The sequence below is a fragment of the Ursus americanus genome, chromosome 8 (genome assembly GCF_024610735.1).
Source record: "Ursus americanus isolate L20-20 chromosome 8, mUrsAme1.1.p, whole genome shotgun sequence".
NCBI classification, from domain to species: domain Eukaryota; kingdom Metazoa; phylum Chordata; class Mammalia; order Carnivora; family Ursidae; genus Ursus; species Ursus americanus.
This window is the reverse complement of record NC_142134.1, coordinates 45,494,116-45,518,366: the sequence shown is the minus strand read 5'-3', so window position 1 is coordinate 45,518,366 and position 24,251 is coordinate 45,494,116. Positions and strand designations below refer to the sequence as shown.

The following is a 24,251-nucleotide window of genomic DNA, read 5'->3' as shown; positions in this document are numbered from 1 at the left end:
ATGCACAGTACAGAGACTAAATACTGACAAATATTTTTCCTGTTGGGGAAACTAATAATAATAATCCAGTACCCAGGCAGCATATCACAGTGTTTCTGCTTTGAGGGTAGCATTGTTTAGCCGAAGTCTAAAATATGAGAGGGAAGATTGGAATGTTTCAGAGGCAACTTGTACAATATTGTCTCCACCACTGAAAATCTAGGTGACCTTATAAAGCCATCACCGAGTCCCAAACATATTTCCATATCTGTGAGTAAAGGGTGAAAAATAAATGTCTTGCGCCAACCACAAATATGCCAAAAATAAGATGAAATTAGTAAAGCAAAAGAAAAGAAAAAGAAGAACAACAACAATGTCTCTTTCAAGTTCAAAAAGCTCTAAGAGTCCTGATTTCTCTCCAACACATTGTGTGGAGTTTGCTCAATTTGGTCTCTGGAGGAAAGTTATAATAATCTTTATTCCAGGGAGGAGATGTCTTCAGAGGCAATAGGAAACCCTTCAAGGTAAATCTCATTTTCTTCAGAGCAAGGTGGGAGGCTCACATTTGTTCAGTTACAGAAGATGATCTCAGAACGAAACAGCAGGCAACTCCCCATCTAAGACCAGCTAGATAAATAGGGCCCTGGGTCTTCTTTGTGAGATGACTTTGCCCCCAATCTCAAACATGTCAATGTTACCATTTTGTGGCAGACACAAATCTTCAAGTAATAAGATTCCTTTTAAGGTAGATACAACATCAGAAATCTTTCTGCATATATTTAAGCATCTCAAAGCCGTTTCAGTATATTTCTTTGGAAACAATGGTGACTAGAGGGGGGATAGGTAGGAGGGCTGGGTTATCCAACTCTCAGGAAATTAAATGTTTGACATTTATTCATTAAAATGTTTTAAATTTCACATCTCGATTATAAGTTACTGTATTTCGAAGGATGTTATGGCAAAATCCAGAGGAGCCTAACATATTGTCAAATGGAGCCAAACCTATTTTTCATGGCGCATTAAGAAAGTTGTTGAGTGTGGGCAAATCTCAGAGACCTAATTGACTCACTGATCCTATGACAATGGAAATGTTGTGACTTTTAAAAATTCAAACAGATTGGCAAAGTGAGTAAAGAACTAAAATATTGACTCCCTACAGCTGAAAACAATCAGGGAATGCATACAAGACAAAATGGATTTTATGCTCTACAACAATCCATTTCAGGCATTTCAATGCAAAGTAAAATATAAACAGATGTTGAAAACAGTTAACCTACTGAACCTACCTGCTAAAAGAAATCCTGCAGTAAAAAAAAAAAAAAAAAAGAAAAAGTACAAGTAAGAATTTTATATGTTAGATGAAGCAGCAATTTCTTTCTGAATACCTGGAGCAAAGGGATGAATTCCAAACTTCACATTCATCATTCGTTTTGCTTCATATTTCATGAACATTCTAGTTGGAAAATACAGAGAATTTCTGTGTTGTGTTCCGTGACAAAACATGTCTATGCCACATGTTAAAATCTCATTAATTTGGCTTATTCCACTCAGCCTTATTTAGCACCTATTCTGTGCACAGCTGGGCTACAGGAATATAAAGACGAGAAAGACGTAGTCCCTGCCCTCCCGGAGTTGACAGCCTACCTCCCAGGAGATGCACAACTTCATGAGTGACTTCAATACCCGGGGACAGGACAGTTATACACATATGCAGGAAGGACAACAAGTCAACCATAAGGGAGGAGTGAACCAGGGCACAGTCAGGCCACACTGTTAGGTTTTTAAAAATATGTGAGTTTTTACTTTTGCACCAAGATGGGACAACAGTATTTCTTGAGCATTTGGGTTGCAAAGCTTGTGTGTGTTGGTTGAGGGAGGAGGAAAGCCAAGGGAAATCAATGTAATTGACATTTTAAGCAGGGCAGTTTTTCACTGATGGGACTCTCACACATATTTCAGGACATTTGGCATTCCTGGCCATCATCTAAGTAATGCCAGCAGTAACTCTCCCCCCACCCAGGCTCAGGCATTGTAATCCAAGACGCATCCTCCATTATTTCCAAATGCCCCCTAGGGTACTGTGGTTTCTGGTTGAGAAGCATTTGGGCTGTCTAGCAGGCACCTATTGAACACACACTGCACGGTCAGCTCTATGCCCTGGATGCAAAGCAAAGTCCCAGGTTAGCAAATTTCTCCCATATTCTATAGGCACTAACTGACACTGAGAGTTTATACCTTTTTTCCACAGAGGGATAGTAGACTTTTGGAGATCAAACATTATGTCTTTTAATTGTGACCATCACCCTACCTGGCATATGAAAGGGCACAGAATCTTAACGGCAGCATTAATTAAAGAGGAGAAGTATAATTTATTAAGTCCTTCAACACCTAACATCTACTACATTAAATGATGAATAGTGAGGAAGAGCAAGGAGTAGTATTTGGGGAAAAATACACACGGAGTGATTATTTCTTGGGCAGACAGAGCATGAGGACTTAAGCTTTGGTGGACCTGTCCCAAGCGGGGTTCATGTAAATCTTTGCAGCCTCTGCCCCCATGCTACACAGCTGTAACTTGGCCTAGGGTTTCAAGTGAGGCTGAGGAAGGATCAAGCCTTTGTAGTCATGGAGGTGAGCAGAACAAAATGTGCTGCTTGGAAACTACAAAGCAGCTAAGATTCTTTGGCTCTCCAGGAGTAGACATGAACTTCTGGTTTTGACTATTTGTGCCAGTCTCAGAATAGATATTCAAGAAAGGCTGCCCCAGGTTCCATTTCTTATTATGTTGTTTTAAACTATAGTCAGGGTCCTGGAAAGAAACCAACAAGTGGAGGTAAACAACACCTCGGGTGTACGGGGCTTATTCAAACACCTTAGCCAACCTCCATCACATGGTCCTAATCCACCCTGGATTTGTTAATTAAATAACCTCTGACCCTAGCTTTAGATTTTAGAGGCTAGTTTATGGATTGTCAGGGAAAGGTGGCAGATTTTGTTTCAAAACAAACAAAAAGAACGGACGGCTTTGTCACCTTGTATTCCATCTTCTTGAGGTGAAGTAGGAACACAACTCCATAAAATTTTTATAAATGCAATCCTAAAAAGGCCATTTAAGAAGCCTGTGCATTGAACACTCTGTCTTGACAAAATCGATTTAACTCAGGGAGTCAAAGGAATTGTGGAATGGTTTAAAAAACATACTTTAGTCTTATTTCCAAAATAACAAACTAATGAAACTAGAGGCAGAAAGAGATTTCCTTAAGAGAAAGGCTGAGACTTGAGCCAATGAGCTGAGCGGGAAGGAAGAAGAAAACATGACTCTGAAGGTCTAGATAGAGAACAGCAAAGTTGCACCCAGGTCTATTACTCTTAAAGAGGTTACTAGAAAGGGGAAGATCGTTTTAGTGGTGATTGGATAGTAATTTATGGCTGGAACCCAACGAAATCAAACAGAGGAGGAAGTGCAAGATCTCAAAGGACAAATAAAATGATTGCCCCCATGGAGGCAAGCATTGGAGAAATTACTGAATGCTGGCTTCTTAATGCTGCCAGTAGACAGTTCATTGTAAGAACAATTTGGAAACCATGGTTTCTAGATTGTACAGCTAAGCCAAGTGGCTACCGAAAACAGTATTCATGGAACACACAGTTTTATCAGAGGAGAAAGAGAGTAAATAGTTATACAAATATTCATTTAATATAATTGTGTTAAGTGCTACAGAGAGTAACTCCTGGGTAAATAATTTGTGGTAAGGTGAAAGTGAACATACAAAACTGACTTCCACTTTTTTCATGAAAACTTAACATGTTATTCTTAACTACAACAGAGAATAGTCTAATACTGAAAATACTTTAGTGACAAGGAATTCTAATGAATATTTACTTATTAGCACTCAAAACTGAATTAGTAGAATTATTTCACCCACAATTAAATAATTTACCTTCCCAATTTCTTTCCAATGATAGTTTCAAATGTTTTTAATATGTTAATATATTTATAACATAATCTGTGCTGTTTAATATGTATGGTCAGAGTCCAAAGTATTAAGAATTATATAACATTTCTTAAAATTATAAGAAGTTGATGATGAAAAAGATGACTTTCCAGAATATAAATTTTGTAGGCCCATCCATCGTATTTTTAAATTTTGTTTTGATATCTTTCCACAGTTAGTATTCCCAAGTAATAGAACATTTTAAAAATCAGTTTATGATTATATCAAAAAGGATAAAATACCTAGGAATAAATTTAACCAAGGAAGTGAAAGACCTATACTCTGAAAACTATAAGACATTGATGAAATAAATTAAAGATGACACGAATATAAAGATATACTATGCTCATGGATTGGAAGAATTAATATTGTTAAAATGTCCATACTCCCTAAAGCAATTTACAGATTCACCACAATCCCTATAAAAATACCAAGAGCATTTTTCACAGAACTAGAATAACCCTAAAATTTGTATGGGATCACAAAAGACCTGGAATAGCCAAAGCAACTGAGAAAGAAGAACAAAGCTGGGGGTATCCCAATCCCAGATTTCAAGACATAATACAAAGCAATAGTAATCAGAACAGTGTGGTAGTGGCACAAACATAGACACTTAGATCAATGGAACAGAACAGAGAGCCCAGAAATAAATCCACACTTACATGGTCAATTAATCTATATACAGTAAGGAAAATCTTTTCAATAAATAGTGGTGGGAAAATTGGACAGCTACATGCAAAAGAATGAAACTGGACTTTCTTAAACCACTGTTTAACACCATATACAAAAATGAACTCAAAATAGATGATAGACCTAACTGTGAGACCTGAAACCATAAAACTCCTAAAACAAAACGAAGGCCATAATCTCTTTGACATCAGCCTTAGCAACACGTTTTTAGATATGTCTTCTAAGGCAAGGGAAACAAAAGCAAAACTGAACTATTGGGACTACACAGAAATAAAAAGCTTTTGCATACTCAAGAAAACTATCAACAAAACAAAGAGGCAACCTACAGAATGGGAGAAGATATTTGCAAATGATATATCCAATAAGGGATTAATATCCAAAATATATAAAGAAGTTATACAACTCAACACCAAAAAACCTCCCAAATAGTCTAATTTTTAAAATGGGCAGAGGACCTGAATAGACATTTTTTTCCAAAGAAGGCATAGAGATGGCTAAAAGACACATGAAAAGATGCTCAACACCACTAATCATCAGGGAAATGCAAATCAAAACTGTAATGAGGTATCATTTCACACCTGTCAGAATGGACAGTATCAAAATGACAAGAATTAAGTGTTGGTGAGGATGTGAAGAAAAAGGAACTCTGGTATACTCCTGGTGGGAATATAAATTGGTACAGTCCCTGTGGAAAACAGTATGGAGATGCCTCAAAAAATTAAAAACAGAAATACCATATCATCCAGTAATTCCATTATTATAACGAAATATTAATTTGAAAAGACATATGCACCTTTCTGTTTATTGCAGCATTATTTACAATAGTCAGGGTATGGAAGCAACTCAAGTGTCTGTCAATAGATGAATGGATAAAAAATAGTGGAATACTGGTCAGCCATAAAAAAGAATAAGATCTTGCCATTTGTGACAACATGAATGATCGAGAGGATATTATGCTAAGTGAAATAAGTCAGAAAAGACAAATGCCATCTGATTTCACTTATACGTGGAATCTAAAAAAACAAATGAGCAAACAGACTTAAACACAGAGAACAAACTGGTGGTTGCGAGAGGGGAAGTGGGTGGGAGGATGGGCAGATAGGTGAAAGGGAAATTTAAAAAAAATTATAATATAGTATTTCACAAAGAATAACATCTGCCAATTCTCCTGAGTTTCTTTCCAGTGCTGAAGTTGTCTATATTTTGAGACAAAACCATATAAAAGAAATGTTTTTAAATATGTAGTATGTTTTGAATGTATCTAATTTGCTTATGAAAAGGCAAACCTCTGAATCCAAATTAAGAGACTAAACTAATTTAAAAAAAAGATATCTTTAAATGTTTAATAATTGCCTAAACTTGGTGTACTGATGTTTATCCTTCACCAAAATGCAATTAAAATTTGTGATTGTGAACTAAGTGATTACAAATAATCGTGTTTTCATATGAAGTACTTAGGAAAAAATTCTCCTTTTGGAAATTTAAGATTGTGTATTAAAAGTATACTTTTTGTTATTGCTTTCCAAAAAAAAAAAAAGTTGTCATGATAACAAATAGCCTTAGCGTAGATACAAACATATAAAGTTTTAAATCTCCTGAAATTATTAATTAAAATGTATTTACTTTTTTCTCCTTTTTAAAAATTTGAAACAACCACCTATTTACAGAAAAGGCAGAAGTACAATACAGAGAACTATTTCTCTGAACCGTTTTGTAAGTTGACAACTGGATCCCTATCACTCTGGAATATGATAGTGGGTATTTCCTGCAAACAAGGACATTCTCCTACATAACTACAGCACAACCATCCAAACCAGGAAATTACACTGATAGACTGCTACCATCTAATTCTCAGAACTCATTCAGGTTTTACCAATAGTCCCAATAATACCCCTTATACCAAAAAAGTCTAATTTAGAATTGGATATCACACTTGGTTTTTATGTTTCCTTGGTCTCCTTCAGTTTTCTTTTGACCTCCATGACTTTGACACTTTTGTAAATTACAGATCAGTTATTTTGTGGAGTGTTGAGTTGTGGTTTAGGATTAAATTCAGACATCTGTAGCAGAAATACCACAGAAGTGATCCTATATTCTTCTCATTGCATCCTATCAATGTATTCCTTTACTGTTACAATCACATCATCACATGGTGTCTTCCAAGCCTCCCTACTATAATATTACTCTCCTCCTCCCCACCTCATCTGTATAATCAAGTAGTATTTTGTGGTGAGGTATTGAAATTATGTAAATATCCTATCCCTTCAAATCTGCAGTTTATCCTTTTGTTGAAATGTGCATGAACTCTTGGTTTCCTATTTTATTCAATGGTTTATCATCTGTTACCACCATTACTTATTTTGACACTAAACAGCTCTCCATTTGGCCAGTGGGAGCCAAGTCGGTCTGACTTCTGTGTCCTTTTAACATGTACCCATCATTCCTTGGGCCCTTTCTTGCTTTCTGGAACAAGCTGTTTCAGGCTTATCTTGTACTTTCCTCGCCTCACCCTTGGAATCAGCCGTTTCTCCAAAACCTTTGTTCATTTTTGTAAAAAACGGTATCTAGAACCTAGAGCAGGCTGTCTGTTGGAACTCACAGGGTGTGCACACTCCTCTTAGGTCGTCACTGTTCTCGGTGTCTTTCAGCAGACAAGAGCCACAGGGGGAAATGTATTTATCTTTGGTCCACACATACACACACACATTACATCTGTATTTATCTATTTTTATATGTTGAAACATACATTTATACCCGTATCTCCAATTCCAATCCCATAACACACAGGGTTCTAGATTTAACTTTCGGCCTTTCTTTAACTCCTTTTTCCGATAGCAAGAGACGTGGCTTATTGTTAATATGTGTAATTATTTGGTCAGTCCTCCAGGCTGCAACAAGTCTCCCCAGCTCGATCTCCGCATGGCTCCAGGCTCACCCTGTCTGAGCTCTGACACCCTGCCTTGGCGGCGCCCACGCTTGGATGCCTTCTTCATGCCGCACAAGCTCTGACCCCAGACCCAGGCTGACCCTACCCACCCCTCCTTTCCCTACTTGGGCTCCAACACACCCCACAGAGCACCCCTCCATGGCCAGGTCCTGGCCACTGCTCTGCCCCTGGTCTGCTCCACACAGCGAACAAATTCAGGACTTGGCTCTTCATCAAGGGGCAAGAATAGGAAGATCCGAACAAAGGTTTGAAATCTACAGAAAGCAATCGCGTTCTTCCTTTGTCCACTCTTCTCCCACTTACATAAAAAAGATGAGTAAGAGGACAAGCTCTGGATCCATCAGCCTTCTCCCCCACCTTGAAGTCCGGAGGTTGTGAGTGTGTGTGCTGTGTGTTTCACGTTTGATGCTGCAGCAGCCAGACAACCACAGGAGCGCTGCATTTGCCGCTTCCTACCTGACTAGAACAATGTCCAGGCCACACTGCAGAGCATTCAATACTCTATTAAGGGGGAAAAGGCCAAATTATATGACAAATATAATTTGTCATATTTTTCCTTTGTCTTTAAGAAATGTGAGTGGAGAAGCAACAAAACTTTTTAAAAAGAAAGGTCCACTTTTAAAAATTAAAAAAATAGGGGCGCCTGGGTGGCTCAGTCGTTAAGTGTCTACCCTCAGCTCAGGGCATGATCCCGGAGTTCTGGGATCGAGCCCCACGTCGGGGGCCTGCTTCTTCCTCTCCCACTCCCCTTGCTTATGTTCCCTCTCTCGCTGGCTGTCTCTCTGTCAAATAAATAAATAAAATCTTTAAAAAAATTAAAATTAAAATTAAAAAATAAATAAAAATTTAAAGAAATTTTGTTTTAATTTAAAAAAACTTTTTAACAAAAATTACAATAGTTATCCCACGAGTTTTGCTTACTTCCACTAGGGAGAATAAATAATTTTTCTGGAAAGAAGATATTTTCACCTGTTGGGAAAGCTCTCTTCAAGGAAGAAAGGGAGAGCATTGCCTGCTTTTAGGAGTTTCTGACACAAAACGATTGGAGAATATTATTAGTTAGGAATATTTATCTTTTATCCAGAGATCATTTTTGTTCCTCTTACTGACATTCAGTTGATGGAGGTAAAGTCAAAACAATCCAAACGAAAAGTGTGAGTGCTAGATAGGTGGGAGTGAGGCAGACCATCAGAGGTGGCCCCAGGATGACTCAGACCACTGACCCTGGCACACAAACCAACTCTTACAGGTCCTTCCAAGGGACCACTTGACCTTCTCGCCAAGGACACCTTTGGAAAAGCTCATCTCTGTTTCAGTTTCAGAAAGGATGGGAAGCTCAACTTTATTGCTATGCAGAAGACAAGATGGTAGGACAAAAAATCACCATTTGCCAAGTTTAGGACTATAGTTACCAATTCTGGAATTTACATTAAAACACACACACACACACACACACACACACACACACACACACGGGGCGCCTGGGTGGCACAGCGGTTAAGTGTCTGCCTTCGGCTCAGGGCGTGATCCCGGCGTCATGGGATCGAGCCCCACATCAGGCTCCTCCGCTATGAGCCTGCTTCTTCCTCTCCCACTCCCCCTGCTTGTGTTCCCTCTCTCGCTGGCTGTCTCTATCTCTGTCGAATAAATAAATAAAATCTTTAAAACACACACACACACACACACACACACACACACACACACACACAGAAAACCCCCACAAAGACCAGGAGAGAGGGAGCTAGTCTCTAAAATTTGCCCTAACTCCTCCACAGGATGAATCCGGACACAGCCAGAGTTCTTCAGCCCTTCCTGCCTTGATTCTCCCACCCGCCCCTTGCCCGGAACTGGTCATCTCCAGTGGGCAGCTGGGTGGGAGAGCTTTGAGGGGCCTCCCCAGGGCTATTTTTAACTTGGTATTTTCTGTTTATAGCCTTTCCACTGGGGCAGCCCCAGGTCTGGGGGATTCACTCCAGCTGGGAAATCTGAGAAGTCAGCTGGCCTGTGTGGCAAATGAGGTATTTTTAGCTGAGACTTGGGGATCTCAGGATTGTCATCTAATTTAGACTTCAGGGTGGGAGACACAAAAGAGCCATGCAAGAGGAGAGGTGCCCACTCTCAAGTTCCTTAGCAACAGGGGCCGCTAAGCTTATTGTGGGAAGAGGATTCTGTGTATACCCTGGTGGGGGAGGGGAGGCTGGCCTGGGGGTCTTCCCAGCAATAGCGCACACCCTCCCCTTGGAGGCCGGGCCTTGCCAGGTATTCCCAGGGACTCTCCCAACACTTCCCTGCCCACCTGTGGCATCTGCAACCCCTGGAACTTGTTAGAAATGCAAATTTTTGGGTCCCACCCAGTGATAGGTGATTCTCATGCTCATTAAACGTTGAGAATTAGTGGTCCAATCACAATCACTAACATTCACAGATAAAAGAATGAGAATAAGACTCTACCCCTACCAAACCCGCAGGGCAATACATTTTTTTTTAATTAATAGACATTATTTTCAGTACATTTTTAGACTGAAGAAAATACTGAGTGGATAGTAGAGAGAGCCAATAACTTCTTCTAAACCATTTTCCCCTCCTGTGTACTGTACCCTCTCTCCACTGTTCATCCTCAAGGACAATGACATTAACTGAGTTTTGCCATCAATTGGGTCAGTCAGACAGACCCCACTGCTCAGGGAGGGTGGCTGTAACCTGTGTCAATCCTAGGAATGATGGCGCATCACTCCCCTAGCCCAGGCTGGGATAAAACCAATAACTCTGTCTAAGATGATACAGCCAGGCGAACACCTTCTGGAAATGGTCTTAGAAACTATGTTAACATCAGGTTATTAGTAAGGAAATAGTATCCTATGGCTGCTGTCACAAATTGCCACAATGGCTGACAACAATGCAAACCTACTTCTTTATAATTCTGGAGGTCGGAAGTCTGAAATCAGTTTCACTGGGCCAAAGTCAAGGTGTCATCAAGGCTGCTGCCTTTGGAAGGCTCTCAGCGGAGAATCTGTTTCCTTGCCTTTTCTGGCTTTTAGTGGCTGCCTGTCTGTAGGCCATGGCTGGTGGACCTTCCTGTCTCCAATCTCCACACATGCCATCTCTTTGTTTCCTCCTCCGACTCTGGCCCTCCTGCCCAAGGACATGGGGATTACACCAGGTCCTCCCAGATAATCCAGGATACTCTCCCCATCTCAGAATCTCAACCAAACACACCTGCAAAGTCCTTTTTGCCATATAAGGGGGAATTCATGGGTCCCGGGGAAAAGGACATGGATATATTTGGGGGGCTGCTATTCAACCTACCATATGCCATATGGCCCATACTATCCAATATGGTGGACACTAGCCACATGCGGTTATTGAGCATAGAAATGGGTCCCATCTGAATTGGGATGTGCTGTAAGAGTATTGAAATTTGAAGACTTATTATTTTTTAAAAAGTAATATATTTCATATGTTTGTATGGATTCCAGGTTAAAATGATAAAATCCTGAGTTCAATAAAATACATTAAAATCAATCTGTTTCTTTTTGCTTTTTCAAATGTAGCTACTAGACAGTTTTCTATCACACATGTGGCCGACATTATATTTCTAAGGGATGGTGCCACAAAGGAAACAGGGTGATGTTAAATTTCAATTGCTTTATTTTTATCATACTCATAAGGGAGTTCAGACACAGAAAACAACATTTCTTCTTTCAGCCTTCTCTAGGGAGAGCAACTGACTACACAGAATTGAGATTTCAAATCAAGAGGGTATTATCTAGGGACAGACCCAACTAAATTCTCCACAGATAACAGTAACCAAAAAGAAAAAAAAAAAATAGCAACTTGTATTCTTACAAAGCACCTCCACAAAGCATAGTTCTATTGAATCCTTAATCACAACCCTCTCAGGAGGGATCCTGTTCCTATTCTTCAGAGAAGGAAACCTCGGGAAATGTACTTGCCCGAGGCACCAGCAGCTGAATGACGAGTCAGGTCTGCACACAGGGCACCCAGGGCTGCGCGAGCCTATTTCCCAGCTTGGGTTTCACCATTTAATCAGGCTCACTCTACTTCCTGAGTTATTTTATAACCAAGCTTCCTAAATTTCAGAGATCGAACGATTCTTCCTTTTTTCCTAAGAAGTCTGTTCCTTTGCTACTCTGAACACATTTTTATTATTTTTTGTTTTTTAACTGAATACAGAGGGGGTGTGTGTGCTACCTAACCATTTAAGGAAAATAATTTTTCTCCTGTGTCGAACAGCCCCTTAGCTACACCCACAGGCGTACCTGGCTCCCAACTTGACCCTGGGCCATCTACTGGAAGACCCCAGCACCCAGGACTGTCTCACTCCCATTCTTTCCACCACCCGCAAGCTGCATGCTTCGGTGAAGTGCTTGGCTCTGACTTAGAGCCAGAAAAGGTACCCCTAGACAACTCGGGGCTCTGGTGATCAGATTTCATCTGATCAGTCTTCTCTGGGGTTGAAGGGGCAATTCTGCTCTTTGGCAGATGGTCACCATAAGAAGAATCAGCAAAAAGACCCACAAAGAAAGAAACAAACATTAAGTTCTGCTAGGATGCCTCTTCCCCAGGCAGCACTCCTCAAACGTCAGAAAGGGAGGAGGGAAAGGGGAAAAGAAAGGTACAATGCACTGCTCATTTTCTCTGCCACATTAACACCTCAGCTTTTAGATCTAGAAACTTTGGAGAGTGTCTAGTCCAACTACCTCATTTTACCTATGAGGACACCAGGATCAAACAGGCTGACTTCTGTGAAGTCTCAAAGCAACTTAGTATCAGATGAAGTCTAGAACTCCCATTTGTGATTTTCTGTTTTTGCTCAACTGAGACAAAATGGCTCTAAATGATCACAGAGAAATAGATTACGCAAAATAATACAGCTTTGATCTCCAAACCCCACTACAGAGGAGGGGCACCTTGCTTGCAGGATGAGGCTCTGAAATACACACTCAGGGGGGAAAATCACGTATGGTCAAAATAATCCTTGAAAATCCGTAAGGAAAGTGACACACTGGAGACCAATACCACTTCTGTCCATAAACCCCACATGGTCAGTTTTCCCGAGATGGAACAGGCTCATCAGCTGAGTACTAGAGGAATTAACTGGTTTGGGTTAGAGGACGAGAAGGCACAAAGCTTTTAAACACAGGACCACATGGAGGACTTTGAGGTGGATACCTAGAAAGGCACGGGTGTTCTGAGACTAACCTTGGATTCCCTTCTCTTATCTTGGGCTCTCACTCCCCAGCACTAAGGAGAATGACGGGCAAGGTGACTCATGCTACTTAAATCATTATTTCTCTTCCCTGCACTCCTGACTCTATGTTCAGTGCTCAGTTAGAAGCTGAGCTCCACACGGGCATGAATCGTTGTGTTTTTGTTCACTGGTGTACCCCAAAGCCTAGTACTGTGCCTGGCAGAGAAATGTCTGTTGAGCAAATGGATGACTCTATCCCTCCTTTTGTGCAGGCTGTGTGGCTGATTCTCATAAGCTGAGGTTCTTTGGGTCTGGTACGTGACTCTGAGCCTCTCAGGGTATTATGGTGCCCTCGCCAGAAAAATTCACATGGAACTGTTCATACAGATTTTTCTCTCCTCATAATTAAGATTTCCCGGCTCTATCAACCTTTACTATGCCACTGTGACACTTCAGCAGAATGACCTCACAGCTTTGGAGAGACTGACACAGTTTCCTTTCACAGCTGCATAAAGACCTTTCTTTAGGAGTTTCCCAACTGCTGGAAATAAAGAGTGCTCTTCAAACACTGTCAGCCTAAAGGCTCAAAGGGGTCCTGGGCTGAGCACAACCAGTGGCAACAAAACGTTCTTCGCCACTCACCCATATATTTTCTGCCTAAGTCCTAAGCCACATGGTGGGATGCCTGGCCCTTCTCCACAGGTGTCCTCCTGAGCTGTGGACAGGGTTTCAGCACTGATATTGAATGGCAAGATGGATCACCGACAGGACCACCCTGCATCTCCAAGCAGCCCATCAAGCACGGACACTGCGCTTGTCACCACCAGCTCCACTGGCATGGACCCGCAGAAATGTACGGCAGGGGAATATTCAAACAGCTGCTGCAAGGTGAGCTGATGAAGGCAACTGCCAGAGGGCTGAGCGGAAAACATAATTTACGGGCACCCTTCGGCAGAGCTCAGAGCTGAGCAAACACTGCTGCAGAATGCTCAGGGATGAGGCAGACAAGCCAGTGCTCTAGGACAACAGTGGCTCTATTTGAGCAGAGAGAAAGAAGTTGAGGCTGGCGACAGGGCTGGGAATAGGACAAGCTCAGGAAGGGGCAGTGGTTCCAGCAAGCCAGACATGAACATCCCATATATTCCACACCCATGTGGAAAGCAGACATAATCTCCCATCCTGCACAGCGATTATTTGTCTGTAAGAATAACAAACGTTGCAGACTGTATTTGGCATAAAGCCGATTTAGCAAAGTTCCAGAAACAAAATCAACCTCTAGGGGGTTGGGAATCCAGGCAGGGAAAGGATTACTTATCTGCATCTGTACTGGCTTGAATCGTGTCCCCCAAAACTCATGTCCACTGGAATCTCAGAATGTGACCCTTTTTTGGAAATAGGGTCTTGCCTTTGTACTTACTTAGGGTGAGGTCATACTGGATTAGGGTGGGCCCTAAATCAAATATGACTGATGTCCTTATAATAAGAGGAAAGAACACAGAAACCCAGGGAAGAAGGACTATGAAGGCAGAGTCTAGAGTAATGTAGTTACAAGCCAAGGAATGCCAAGGATTGCCAGCAACCACCAGAAGCTAGGAAGAGAGAAGGAAGGATTCTTCCTTAGAATCTTCAAGGGACATGGCCCTGCTGACATCTTGATTTTGGACTTGAGCGAATAAATTTCTGTTGTGTTAAGCCACGCAACTTGTAGTTATTTGTTACAGAGCTCTTGGAACCTAATACAGCATCTATCTCTCCTAGCTAGTTCCCAATATACCTCTGTATAGTCATTCATTCACAAATAATAAGTACCAACTATGTACCAGGCATTCTTCTAGCAATGAAAACACAGAAAAATCTCTGCCTATGAGGAGCTTCTATCTCAAAGTTGGAGGACACAGAAAACAATCCAAATAAAGAGGTAAAATATATAGTCTGTCCAAATAAGAGGTTCAGGGAGGGGTCCTACAGAATAGGGTGGGGGTACTACTTTCAAATCTGAATAAATTTAACATTCTCAGTGGATTTGATGCAAACATGGAACCCAGTCTTCTAGTATGGTCCTTCTTGTAAAAACTCAACATGTCAGGTCACAAGGGAGAGAGAAGAGCCTCCCTCTATTAGATTAGAATTTCTGCTCTAAAACTAGGAAAACCATCAGCCGTGAAGCTTATTGTGAGGCGAAAGAACAATACATTAGCAAAAATCATCAAGGCAGAGGGGAGAATGCCCAAGGACTCTGTGGCTAATCCACACTCATTGGCTGGTTTATAAAGGGATCTAGCCATTTACCATTCAACAAATGTCCCAGCCATGTCAAAGATGTCAACAAAACAGAAGGGATTTAGCAATACAAAACCACTCCTTGGGAAGAAAAGAAGCAAAAGGAGGCCCTGCTCAGAAAACCTGTATCATCCAAGAGCCTCATAAAATTATCACTCAAGTAAAAGAAAGCTCAAGAGGACATTCCGCATTGAAAAAGATGTTCTATCAACATAATATGGTAACTACTGGTCACATGTGCTTATTGAGCACTTGAAAAGTGTCTAGTGAGACTGAAGAACTGAATTTTTAATTGGATTTAATTTTTATGAATTTAAATAATGACATTAATTTTAAATAACAATGTGTGAGCAGCAGCTACCCGATTGGAGAGCACAGCTTTAGAATCACAGAAGCCTGGCTGTGGAGAAAAGCCTGACAGATTCGTTGGGTCTGAGATGAGACCAGTTCTGTAAGTGAAACTAGGCTGGGGAGACCACTATGATGGACAGTATTTCTAGGACATATTCACTTCTTTAATCCTCACAGCGTTCTTAGAAATGGTCAGTAGCATTATCTCCATTTGTTGGATGAGGACATTAAGGTTCAATGGGACTGTGTGACTTCCCCAGAGCCCTGTAACTTTTAAGGGGTAAAGCCAGAGATTTGAATTTAGCTTAGACACCAAAATCCATACTCTCCTCTCCAAGGCACACGAGTTAACAGCAGCTTTCATGCTTTCATCCTTGTGACTTCTTCCTTTGCCACCCTCACCGAACAGTCTAAAACACAAAAATGTGTGTGTGTGTGTGTGTGCACATGAGTGTGTCTGAGCAGATTTCAAGGAACAGGTTAAGTCTGGAGGTTGCTCAAGTGCTCCCTGTGGATCTAGTGTTCCATGCAGGGCAGTATTCTTGAGCCAACCAACCCCGTTTTCCACTTGGCCAGGCAAAGTGGACCACCAAAAACCCTGATGGGGCAAACAGGATGCACAGACGCGTGCTTGTCAAATAACTTATTAAGGCCAAAGGGGCACATGAAACAAACCCTTCTCCCTTGGACCCATTCAGGAAAATTCTGTATGGCCACTTTCCTGGTCTTCAGGGAGCTCTCTTTCCCCAGCAGTAGAGACACTCAGAAACCCGAAAGCCACAAGTCTTTAGGTCTTTGTGTCAAGGGAGGCTAGAGGTAAGGGAAAGAGGAAAAATGAGCAGCCGAGTACCTCATTAACAGTATGGAGATCGGAAATACAGATTTTAGAGATGGACGATGCCAACTATCTGGAGATAACAGGCTGCTCAGCTTCTCCCCCAACCTCCTTCCTGTCTGCCCCTCAACAATGGCAGTTGTTGAGGCAACTGAGCAACTGAGGGGCTTGCAGGACAATAGAGCCAGCAAGTGCCAAAATCCAGATGAAGCCATGGTGGGAAATGTGGCTCTTCCAAAATGAAACCACAGCTGGCGTGTGGTAGAGGCACTGATGCCTTCCAGGCTGTCGCTATTAAAATTACTGCAGTATTAAGAGGAAGGTTTCTGATAGAATTAATTTTCTATCTTTTAAAAAAAAAAAAGTTTCACAATGCCTGGAAATACACTCGGTAAGGTGAATGAAGCAATTATTATTTGTCTCTTTAACCTCCTGGGAGGTTAATGGAGGATTTCATCATCACACTGTAAGCCTATCCTGCAAGGAACTTTCTAGGAAGATGCCCCTTCCTCTAAATAAAACTTTGCAGCATCCTGAGGTTTTGAGATTTATGCAATTCCACACCCAAATAGCTCTAAATATAGTTCATCCTAGTGCAACTCCGGTGTCCTGGAAAGGATTCTAAGGAAAACCTGACTGCTCCACCCCACTCTCACACATGTCTACACAGACCTCTAGTCTACCCTCTCAATCCCCAGGAATCTGGTTTGGGGGACTAATTTTTAGCATAATTTCACAAACAAAACTATTGGGCACCAAATAATACAAACAGGCAGGTGAATGTTGTATTAATGACTAACAAAAATGGATTTTATGACTTTTAAAAAAAATGCATTGTTTCTTCTCATTCTCTCTGGGTTATGCCAAAAAATATATAATGTTTTGCAGCATCTTTAATTTCAACACCTTCAGCTAAAACGTGTGTTCTTGGACAACGATCCTGCCGTCGCTCCCTTTCTGGTAGCAGTCGGACATTCCTTTGCAGTTTTGTTTCCATCAGTAAACTACTTTAGAAAAACAAAACCAAAAAACCCTACAAACTACAAATGTGCATATACAAGCTGCTGTAGTCTTATTCAAGAATTAGGCTTTGTCATGCCTTGGTCCCAGAGGTTTTCCGCGGGAGGAAAGCTCCACTTGGTGAACTGCGAGGACAGCTTCCCTGGGAATACCCAGCCCGGCAGCTTTCCTGAGGAGCTCGCAGCTCGGAGCGCCGGGGGCTGGGGCTGGGAACGACCAGCAGCGCTAAAAGCGCCTGCACCGCCATCCACCGGCCCCGAGCGGGTGGCACCAGAAGCCGGACGCCCGCCACGGAAGCTGGGGAAGAGTCCCCAAAGGATCAGTCAGTCCCTGCCCGCAGAGAGGAACTCCGTGCAGCCGGGACCGAGCGGCGGTGAGCGGATTCTGGGACCCTCCTGACAGCGCAAAAGAAGGGCAGTCGCGAATCAGACCCTATTCCAGGGGACTCAGGCCAGTGAGGACCGTCGGTGATGCTCTTCCCTACCTTTCCTCTCCCGAACTAGGGGCAGCGCTGTCCCTTTCCAGGACAGGATCGGAGCCCGCCAAACCCGGAGCAGCTCTGAACCTGCGCCCCCCGGAGACTGGCGCCTGGTGTGCCCCGGCGGATTTGCGCCAGAGACAAAGTTTGCGCGCTGGCGGCGTGGGAGTTCCCGGCACGCTGCAAGCGGGACCGGTGATGGGCTGCCAACGCTCCGAAAAGACCAGTGAGCTCCAGGCACCAGCTGGTCGCGGGGGATGCCAGCGCCAGTCCGGGCTCGGAGAGGGATGGGGACGCAGACGCGCGCAGCTGGAAAGCGGGCTTACGTCTGGGGTCGGCCGGGCTGCTGCGCAGTGCTCCCAAAGGTCGGGCGTCCGCGGTGCTGGCGCAGCGAGGAAGCGGGGGATTCCCGAGGGGCTGGTCACGGCGGCTCCGTCGGCAGCCTCCCCGGGCGTCCGTGCGCCGCTCAGTCCACTGGCTGCGCCCCGGGCGCCAGGCCGAGGAGGGACGCTGTAGCAGACGTGGCGACGCCCCTGCCAAGGAGAGCGGGGTCTCCGGACAGACCCGACTCTGACGCGGAAGGAAACTCTGCCCATGACCCTGCGAGGGTCGCGGAGGCTGAGCGACCCGTGGAGGCTCATGCGTCCGAGGACTGGTTGCAGGGAGCTCAGCGCCGGGCGGGAGAAGCTGAAGCTCACCGACGGCGGGGGAGGAAAGTGGCACGGAGAGGACGCGGGCGCAGGGGAGGGAGGGGTTGACCCTGAATTCAACCAGACCGAGAGGTCATCCGACCTGTTTGTGGGCAAGCGCTGTTCGTGGGTCTTACCTGCTCCGGGACCCCGGCTGGGCGGTAGCGCTCTTCCCGAACCAGGCCAGGGGGCTCTTTCCTGGAGAACATGTCTCGCTTTTTCCTCTGCCCACTCTTCCCCTCGTCGCTCGCGGTTCTTTCCTCTTCGTGCCCCTGCGGGGGACTGGGGGGGGGCGTACTAGGGACGCCTTGCTCCTCACTCAGGAAGAGACAAGTTAAACTTCAAGGGACAGGGGCCCCACATTTTATCTGCTCGACAGATCCCACCCGCGGACCACTCCCTCCCTTCACTCCCATCTCTGGGTCCCACCCATAAGAGCCCTTAAGGACAGATCCTCCGCAACCCCACCTCTTTCAAAGTTCCGCAGGGGCAGAGGGAACGCCAAGCGGACTGCCGGTTCCCCACCCGGCCAAACTTAGGCCCCGCTAGGGCAGCAAGAAAGGGATGAGACTTGAGAGTTTGGGCTGTGGGAGACAGAGTAATTGGGAGCAAAAGAGTTACTCCTCGGTTCGCCAAAATCTCCTTATCCCATCCTAGACCATTTTCTTTTAGCCAGAGCCTCGCCAAGTAAAAATCAAAATCACTGCAGGCGCTGGCAATTAAAGGCCAAATTTGTTTTCTCAAAAAAGATTCAAGGTTTCGAAGGCCAGCATTATTTGCATTAGGCAAATAGAAACTTGCCCTCTGTTACATGTTACATGAAGAAACTGCTTTTGCAAGACACCGGGGAGTTTGCTGAGGCTGCAGGGATGCGGGAGAACCTCAGGCTGCTTCCATAAACCTAGCTGGCAATTTCCTAAGGAGGCGTCCACAGGCTGCAACTGAGGGGCCAACAATTCCACTTTTCTGTCATTCACTAACATCCGCTCTCCAGACACTCTCCGGACAACGTCAAGGAGGGCAGGGCAGGTATTTACAACGGTAGGGATTACCATTTGAAGCCCAAGACAGTTGTCAAAGGTCTGGGGGGAAGGGGCAGGAGAATACATTGCATTTTTCTTAGAAATGAGTTTTCATCCAACTTCAGTCAAGATCTTAATGGAAATTTCAAAAATGACTCATGAGGTCATTGAATAAATCCATCTCCGTTCTTCTGGTGGAGGCCAGGCATAGTCAACAAAGTATGCATAGGGCACCTGTCCCTTGAATATTATTGTTGGGTGGGGGGAATATACATTTGTAAAATTGGGTCAGTGTTTAGTTTGTGAAACGAAAAAGTAAAAAATATTGCTTGTATATAGTAAAATAGTGTTCCAAACATCAGACTTGAAATTGAGCATCTGACAAGTTTATCATAATTCACAAAAATTAGGCTCTTAGTATCTGAGGCGAGTTCTGTGCTGAGCACCATACATGCATTCTCTCTTTTAGTTCTATCAACCACTCTCGGAGGTACTATTATTATGTTTACTTTCGAGATGAGAAAGATTTAGGGAGCCAAAGTAGCCAGCCTAAGTTAGCCAAGTGCTGAGCTGGGATGCACTGGAAGCCGTGTAATTTCAGGACTGTGTTCTTACTAAAATACTGCCTTACCGGACCTCATCACTGCAGGGGCACCAACCTGAAGACGAAGAGCCTAGAGGATTCTTCAGCCAAGTCTGCCTTGAGCGGATCCGAGCCATGGTTAACTCAGTTTGCAAAGGAGGGTGGGATTCAGTCCTCAGTGTTTCTACAGGCATTCTGAAGGCACGTATTTTCGCCTCCTTTCTCTTCCACTTTCTGCCCCCTGGTGGAGGTGCTACAGGAACTGTAAATTAAAGTAGCTACGTCAGTGGATTTGAGACACAAGTGTCCCTCTCTCTTGCACTACTATACTATGTTCTGAGAACCAAAGCTGCTTACATTGCTGGTGTAAAATAAGAATTCCTTAAACTTCTTTCCAGCAAAAAAACCCCCAACTAGTTCTAGTTACCAACAGCACCAGAGTGAATACTTGAAGTATTGTCAGCCTAAGAGTAAACATCTATTTTTACATCCTTTGTAACAAATTACGTTTATAATGTAAAGTATACCAAAAAAATGTGAGAAGTCTCCTAACATATCCAAAGTACTTTGACTATGCAGAGATCCCACAGTAATCTTCAGTGACCTTTCTGAATTATTCCTTTTTAAAAATTTGCCACATTTACTTTTCAGCATAAAGTGACAACCATCAGTTTCTTAAAATACTTTAAAATTTCACAAGAAACATTTCTAGCCTTTTGAAATTTTTATTGTCTAGCCATATATCCAACTAATTAGATAATTTAAAAGAAAAAATACAAACCTTGAAGATATCTGTGGAAAAATCAACTTAAAGGGTGATTTTTGGAAAGGGTGATTTTGCAGATCAAACTTTGGTCACATATATTACAGGCCTATTTAGTGCTTAGTCCACAAATGAAGGCAATTTGAGAACAAGAGATATTTTAAAGAAGCAACCAGCATCCCAGGATGATAATAGGCAAGCAGGGGCTAAGATAGAGATGCTACCCCACGACTTATTCATTCATTTCAGATTTGCTAGCTGCCAGATGAATGAAATAAAGAGTTCCTGCCCTCACAGAACTTTCAGTTGAGTAGAATAAATACCCTAAACAAATGTACACATATATAAGCTATGGAAAACTTTACAGACTGGCTTTATGGAATTTAGAATGTAACCTTTTTAGCTGTGATCTAAAGATGCTGACTTTTTAAAAATATTAGGGAGCAAGAAACAGGCAAACTGGAAGTGTCCCTGTTGCAGGGAGGGGAGAGTTTTTTTAGTTTAAAAGAAGAAAAAAAAAACACACCCATATCTGCACACTGAAATATTCTGCATATGTTAAAAGCAGCCCGTGTAGACATTCTCCGTTTGCTGAATATATTACTAGGACATCAATCCCCTCTGCTAGTACACCAGAGCAGTCATTTGGGAGGAAGTTAGAATTGGCCCAGCAAAAAGTTCCAAAGGAATTTTATTTTTGTCGTCTTTGCACACCTAGTGCTGATCCCCCCTGCCACCCCGCCAGGGTCCCTTACTGCAATTTGTCCAAATGCCCCTGCCTTTGGCCAGCATTCTGCCTGGTCTTCCCAAGGATAGTGCCCCCTCAATGACAGTGAGTGTGTGAGCAAAAACAGGTACCTCAGTTCACAACAAGATTTCTTTTTCTCTGATTCATGAATTAATTTGTAACAGAGGTCTTAAAGTTGTGAGATTAAGTCACATTTATCTGTTATTATAGCTAAGATTTTCTATTGTTATAGCTAAGATTTTCTAAGCACTATGTGCCAAGTACTTCACAGAGTGACTTACCTATTTTCTCAGTTTTTAATTCTTGAAACAAACCTAGTGTCCTTTGTTGTAAAATGCAAATACACAGGCTACATGAAAATTTTAAAACTGTAAAGTGCTTTAAAATAGTTGCAGACACAAAATAATAGCTAACGTTTTTGGTCACTATTTTACAAGAGGAAACTGAGGCTTACAGAAGTTCAGTATTTGCCTGAGATTTCACAGCCAGGAAGTGGCAGAACCAGAATTGGGGTTGCCCAAGCAATCTGGAACCAGACGACCTGTTAACCCTTACCTTCTGCAGCACGATTATTAAGACAGTACCTGGAATTACACTGTGAATTCATTCATTCATCAATCAAATAGTTATTGAGCATTGTAGTGGGTTGAATACTGTCTCCCTTCTGCCCCCAAAATTTCATGTCCCTTTGGAACCTGAGAATGTTGGCACCTTCCTCATTTGGAAACAGGGTCTTTGCCGATGTAATTAGTTAAAATGAGATTATGCTGGCTCAGGGTGGACCCTAAATGTAAAGAGTGTCCTTAAAGGAGACAGAAAAGAACCCAGACACAGAGAAGAAGGTCATGTGAAGATGGAGGTGAGATTGGAGCAATTATGTCTACAAGCCAGGACAAGCCAAGGACATGCCCACAACCAGAAGCTGAGAGAGAGGCATGGAACAGTTTTCAGTGTCCAGAACGAACCAACCCCACTGTCTCTTTGATTTTGGACTTCTGGCCTCCTGCACTGTGAGAGAATAAATTTCTGTTGTTTCAAGCCATTCTGTTTGTGGTAATTTGCTATGGTAGCCCAAGAAAACTAATACCAGCATCTACAATGTGGCTAGGCATGCCCATCCGAGGTTACAGCAGTAAACAAAACTGCACTCCTGCCCTCGTGGGGCTTACATTCTAATGAAGGAGATGAGACAATAAACAAATGCATAATACATTAACAGGTACTGTTTCATGCTATGAAGAAAAAATACTGTAGGATAGAGGATGGCCAGATGCTGGTAAAAAGGGAAGGTCTCTCTAAAAGTGTTTTATTTTTTATTTTATTTTTAAAGACTTTATTTATTTATTCAACAGAGATAGAGACAGCCAGCGAGAGACGGAACACAAGCAGGGGGAGTAGGAGAGGAAGAAGCAGGCTCATAGTGGAGGAGCCTGATGTGGGGCTCGATCCCATAACGCCAGGATCACGCCCTGAGCCGAAGGCAGACGCTTAACCGCTGTGCCACCCAGGCGCCCCTCTAAAAGTGTTTTAAAGCAAATGAATCTACACTGTGGAATTTCAGGCTGTATGTGAGTAATTCTCCACAGTACCACATAAATACATGCCCCCACATTAACTGAAAAGAAAACTTAGCAAGAGGAGAAGCACGGCAAATAAGAGACCTAAACTTCCTTAACAGACCAAGATTCTGCAATACATGAAAACGGTTTTCCAGGTGGACACCTGGTCTCTTGTCCCTTAAGTTTCTGGAAAGCTGAGGGGTTCTCAGCTCCTCTCTCCCCCCAACCTCCAAATTCAAATCTTTCTAGGGGGTGCGTCTTCCCTCTATGCAGCTCACCAACTTATAAGTAAACTCTAAGGCCCCAGGCCACTCAATACAGAGGACAACTTCACAGACCAGAGAAGAGACATAGCCGCCCCACATCAATTCTAGCTCCAGAGCTTAAACATCTGTCTCACTTCCTAACACCCAGGGATGGGCAAATGTAACAGCTGGAGGAGATGCCCGGGTCATCTGAAATAACATGAAGAGCCAAAAGTGCTTTAGGTCATCTTTAAACATTACCACAGAAACTTACCTGTGTTTAAAATTTTTAACATTCAAAGCCATGAAGTTCAAGCATCAGACTTCTTTGCAAAAAGCAAATGTCTTCAATGTTTTGCTTCAATAAATTTCCTCTGGCAATTTCAGCAGACTCTACCACTTTGTTTGAGATTATCTGAATTTAATTTGGACTTGAATAGTGAAAGTAATTGAAATAGAAACACTAGGCACTGATCAATCCCTGAAAGTTTAAGCTGAAAAACTAAAAATCTCAACATAAATATGCCACAAATTTCAAATAGTAAGCTCATCCAACTTTTACAATGATACAAAGTCAGTAGGAGGATAAGGCCATCACATTCACAATTTTATCTGTGTGTTCCTAAGTGGCTATTTGGTAACTTTTCCAGTCCTTCTCAAATTGGTTCAGATTGGAGCAAGAAAAGGCCCAAATATACTGCTTTATTTCCCTCAGAACAAATTCACGTATTTAGGCCAAATTGAACTTCATTTTGACCTTAAAAAACTTATTTCCTCTACCCTGTCTCAGTCATTCCCCTTCCACTCATCACACAGCAGTCGCTGCAGCTTCCTCACACCTGCCACTCATTCAAG

The 24,251-nt window shown here is 42.8% G+C and overlaps 1 protein-coding gene across 1 annotated transcript in view; it reads right to left on the bottom strand.

Annotated features, from left to right (window-relative positions):
• The window catches only part of CORIN (corin, serine peptidase), a 234,581-nt gene extending 215,700 nt beyond the window's left edge, over nt 1–18,881 (bottom strand). The window contains 4 exon segments of the mRNA XM_045815912.2: nt 18,114–18,410; nt 18,412–18,509; nt 18,512–18,598; nt 18,601–18,881. Of these exon segments, the coding sequence (XP_045671868.2) occupies nt 18,114–18,410; nt 18,412–18,509; nt 18,512–18,598; nt 18,601–18,685 (567 nt within the window). The 5' untranslated portion in view covers nt 18,686–18,881.
• Between the last annotated feature and the right edge of the window lie 5,370 nt (nt 18,882–24,251).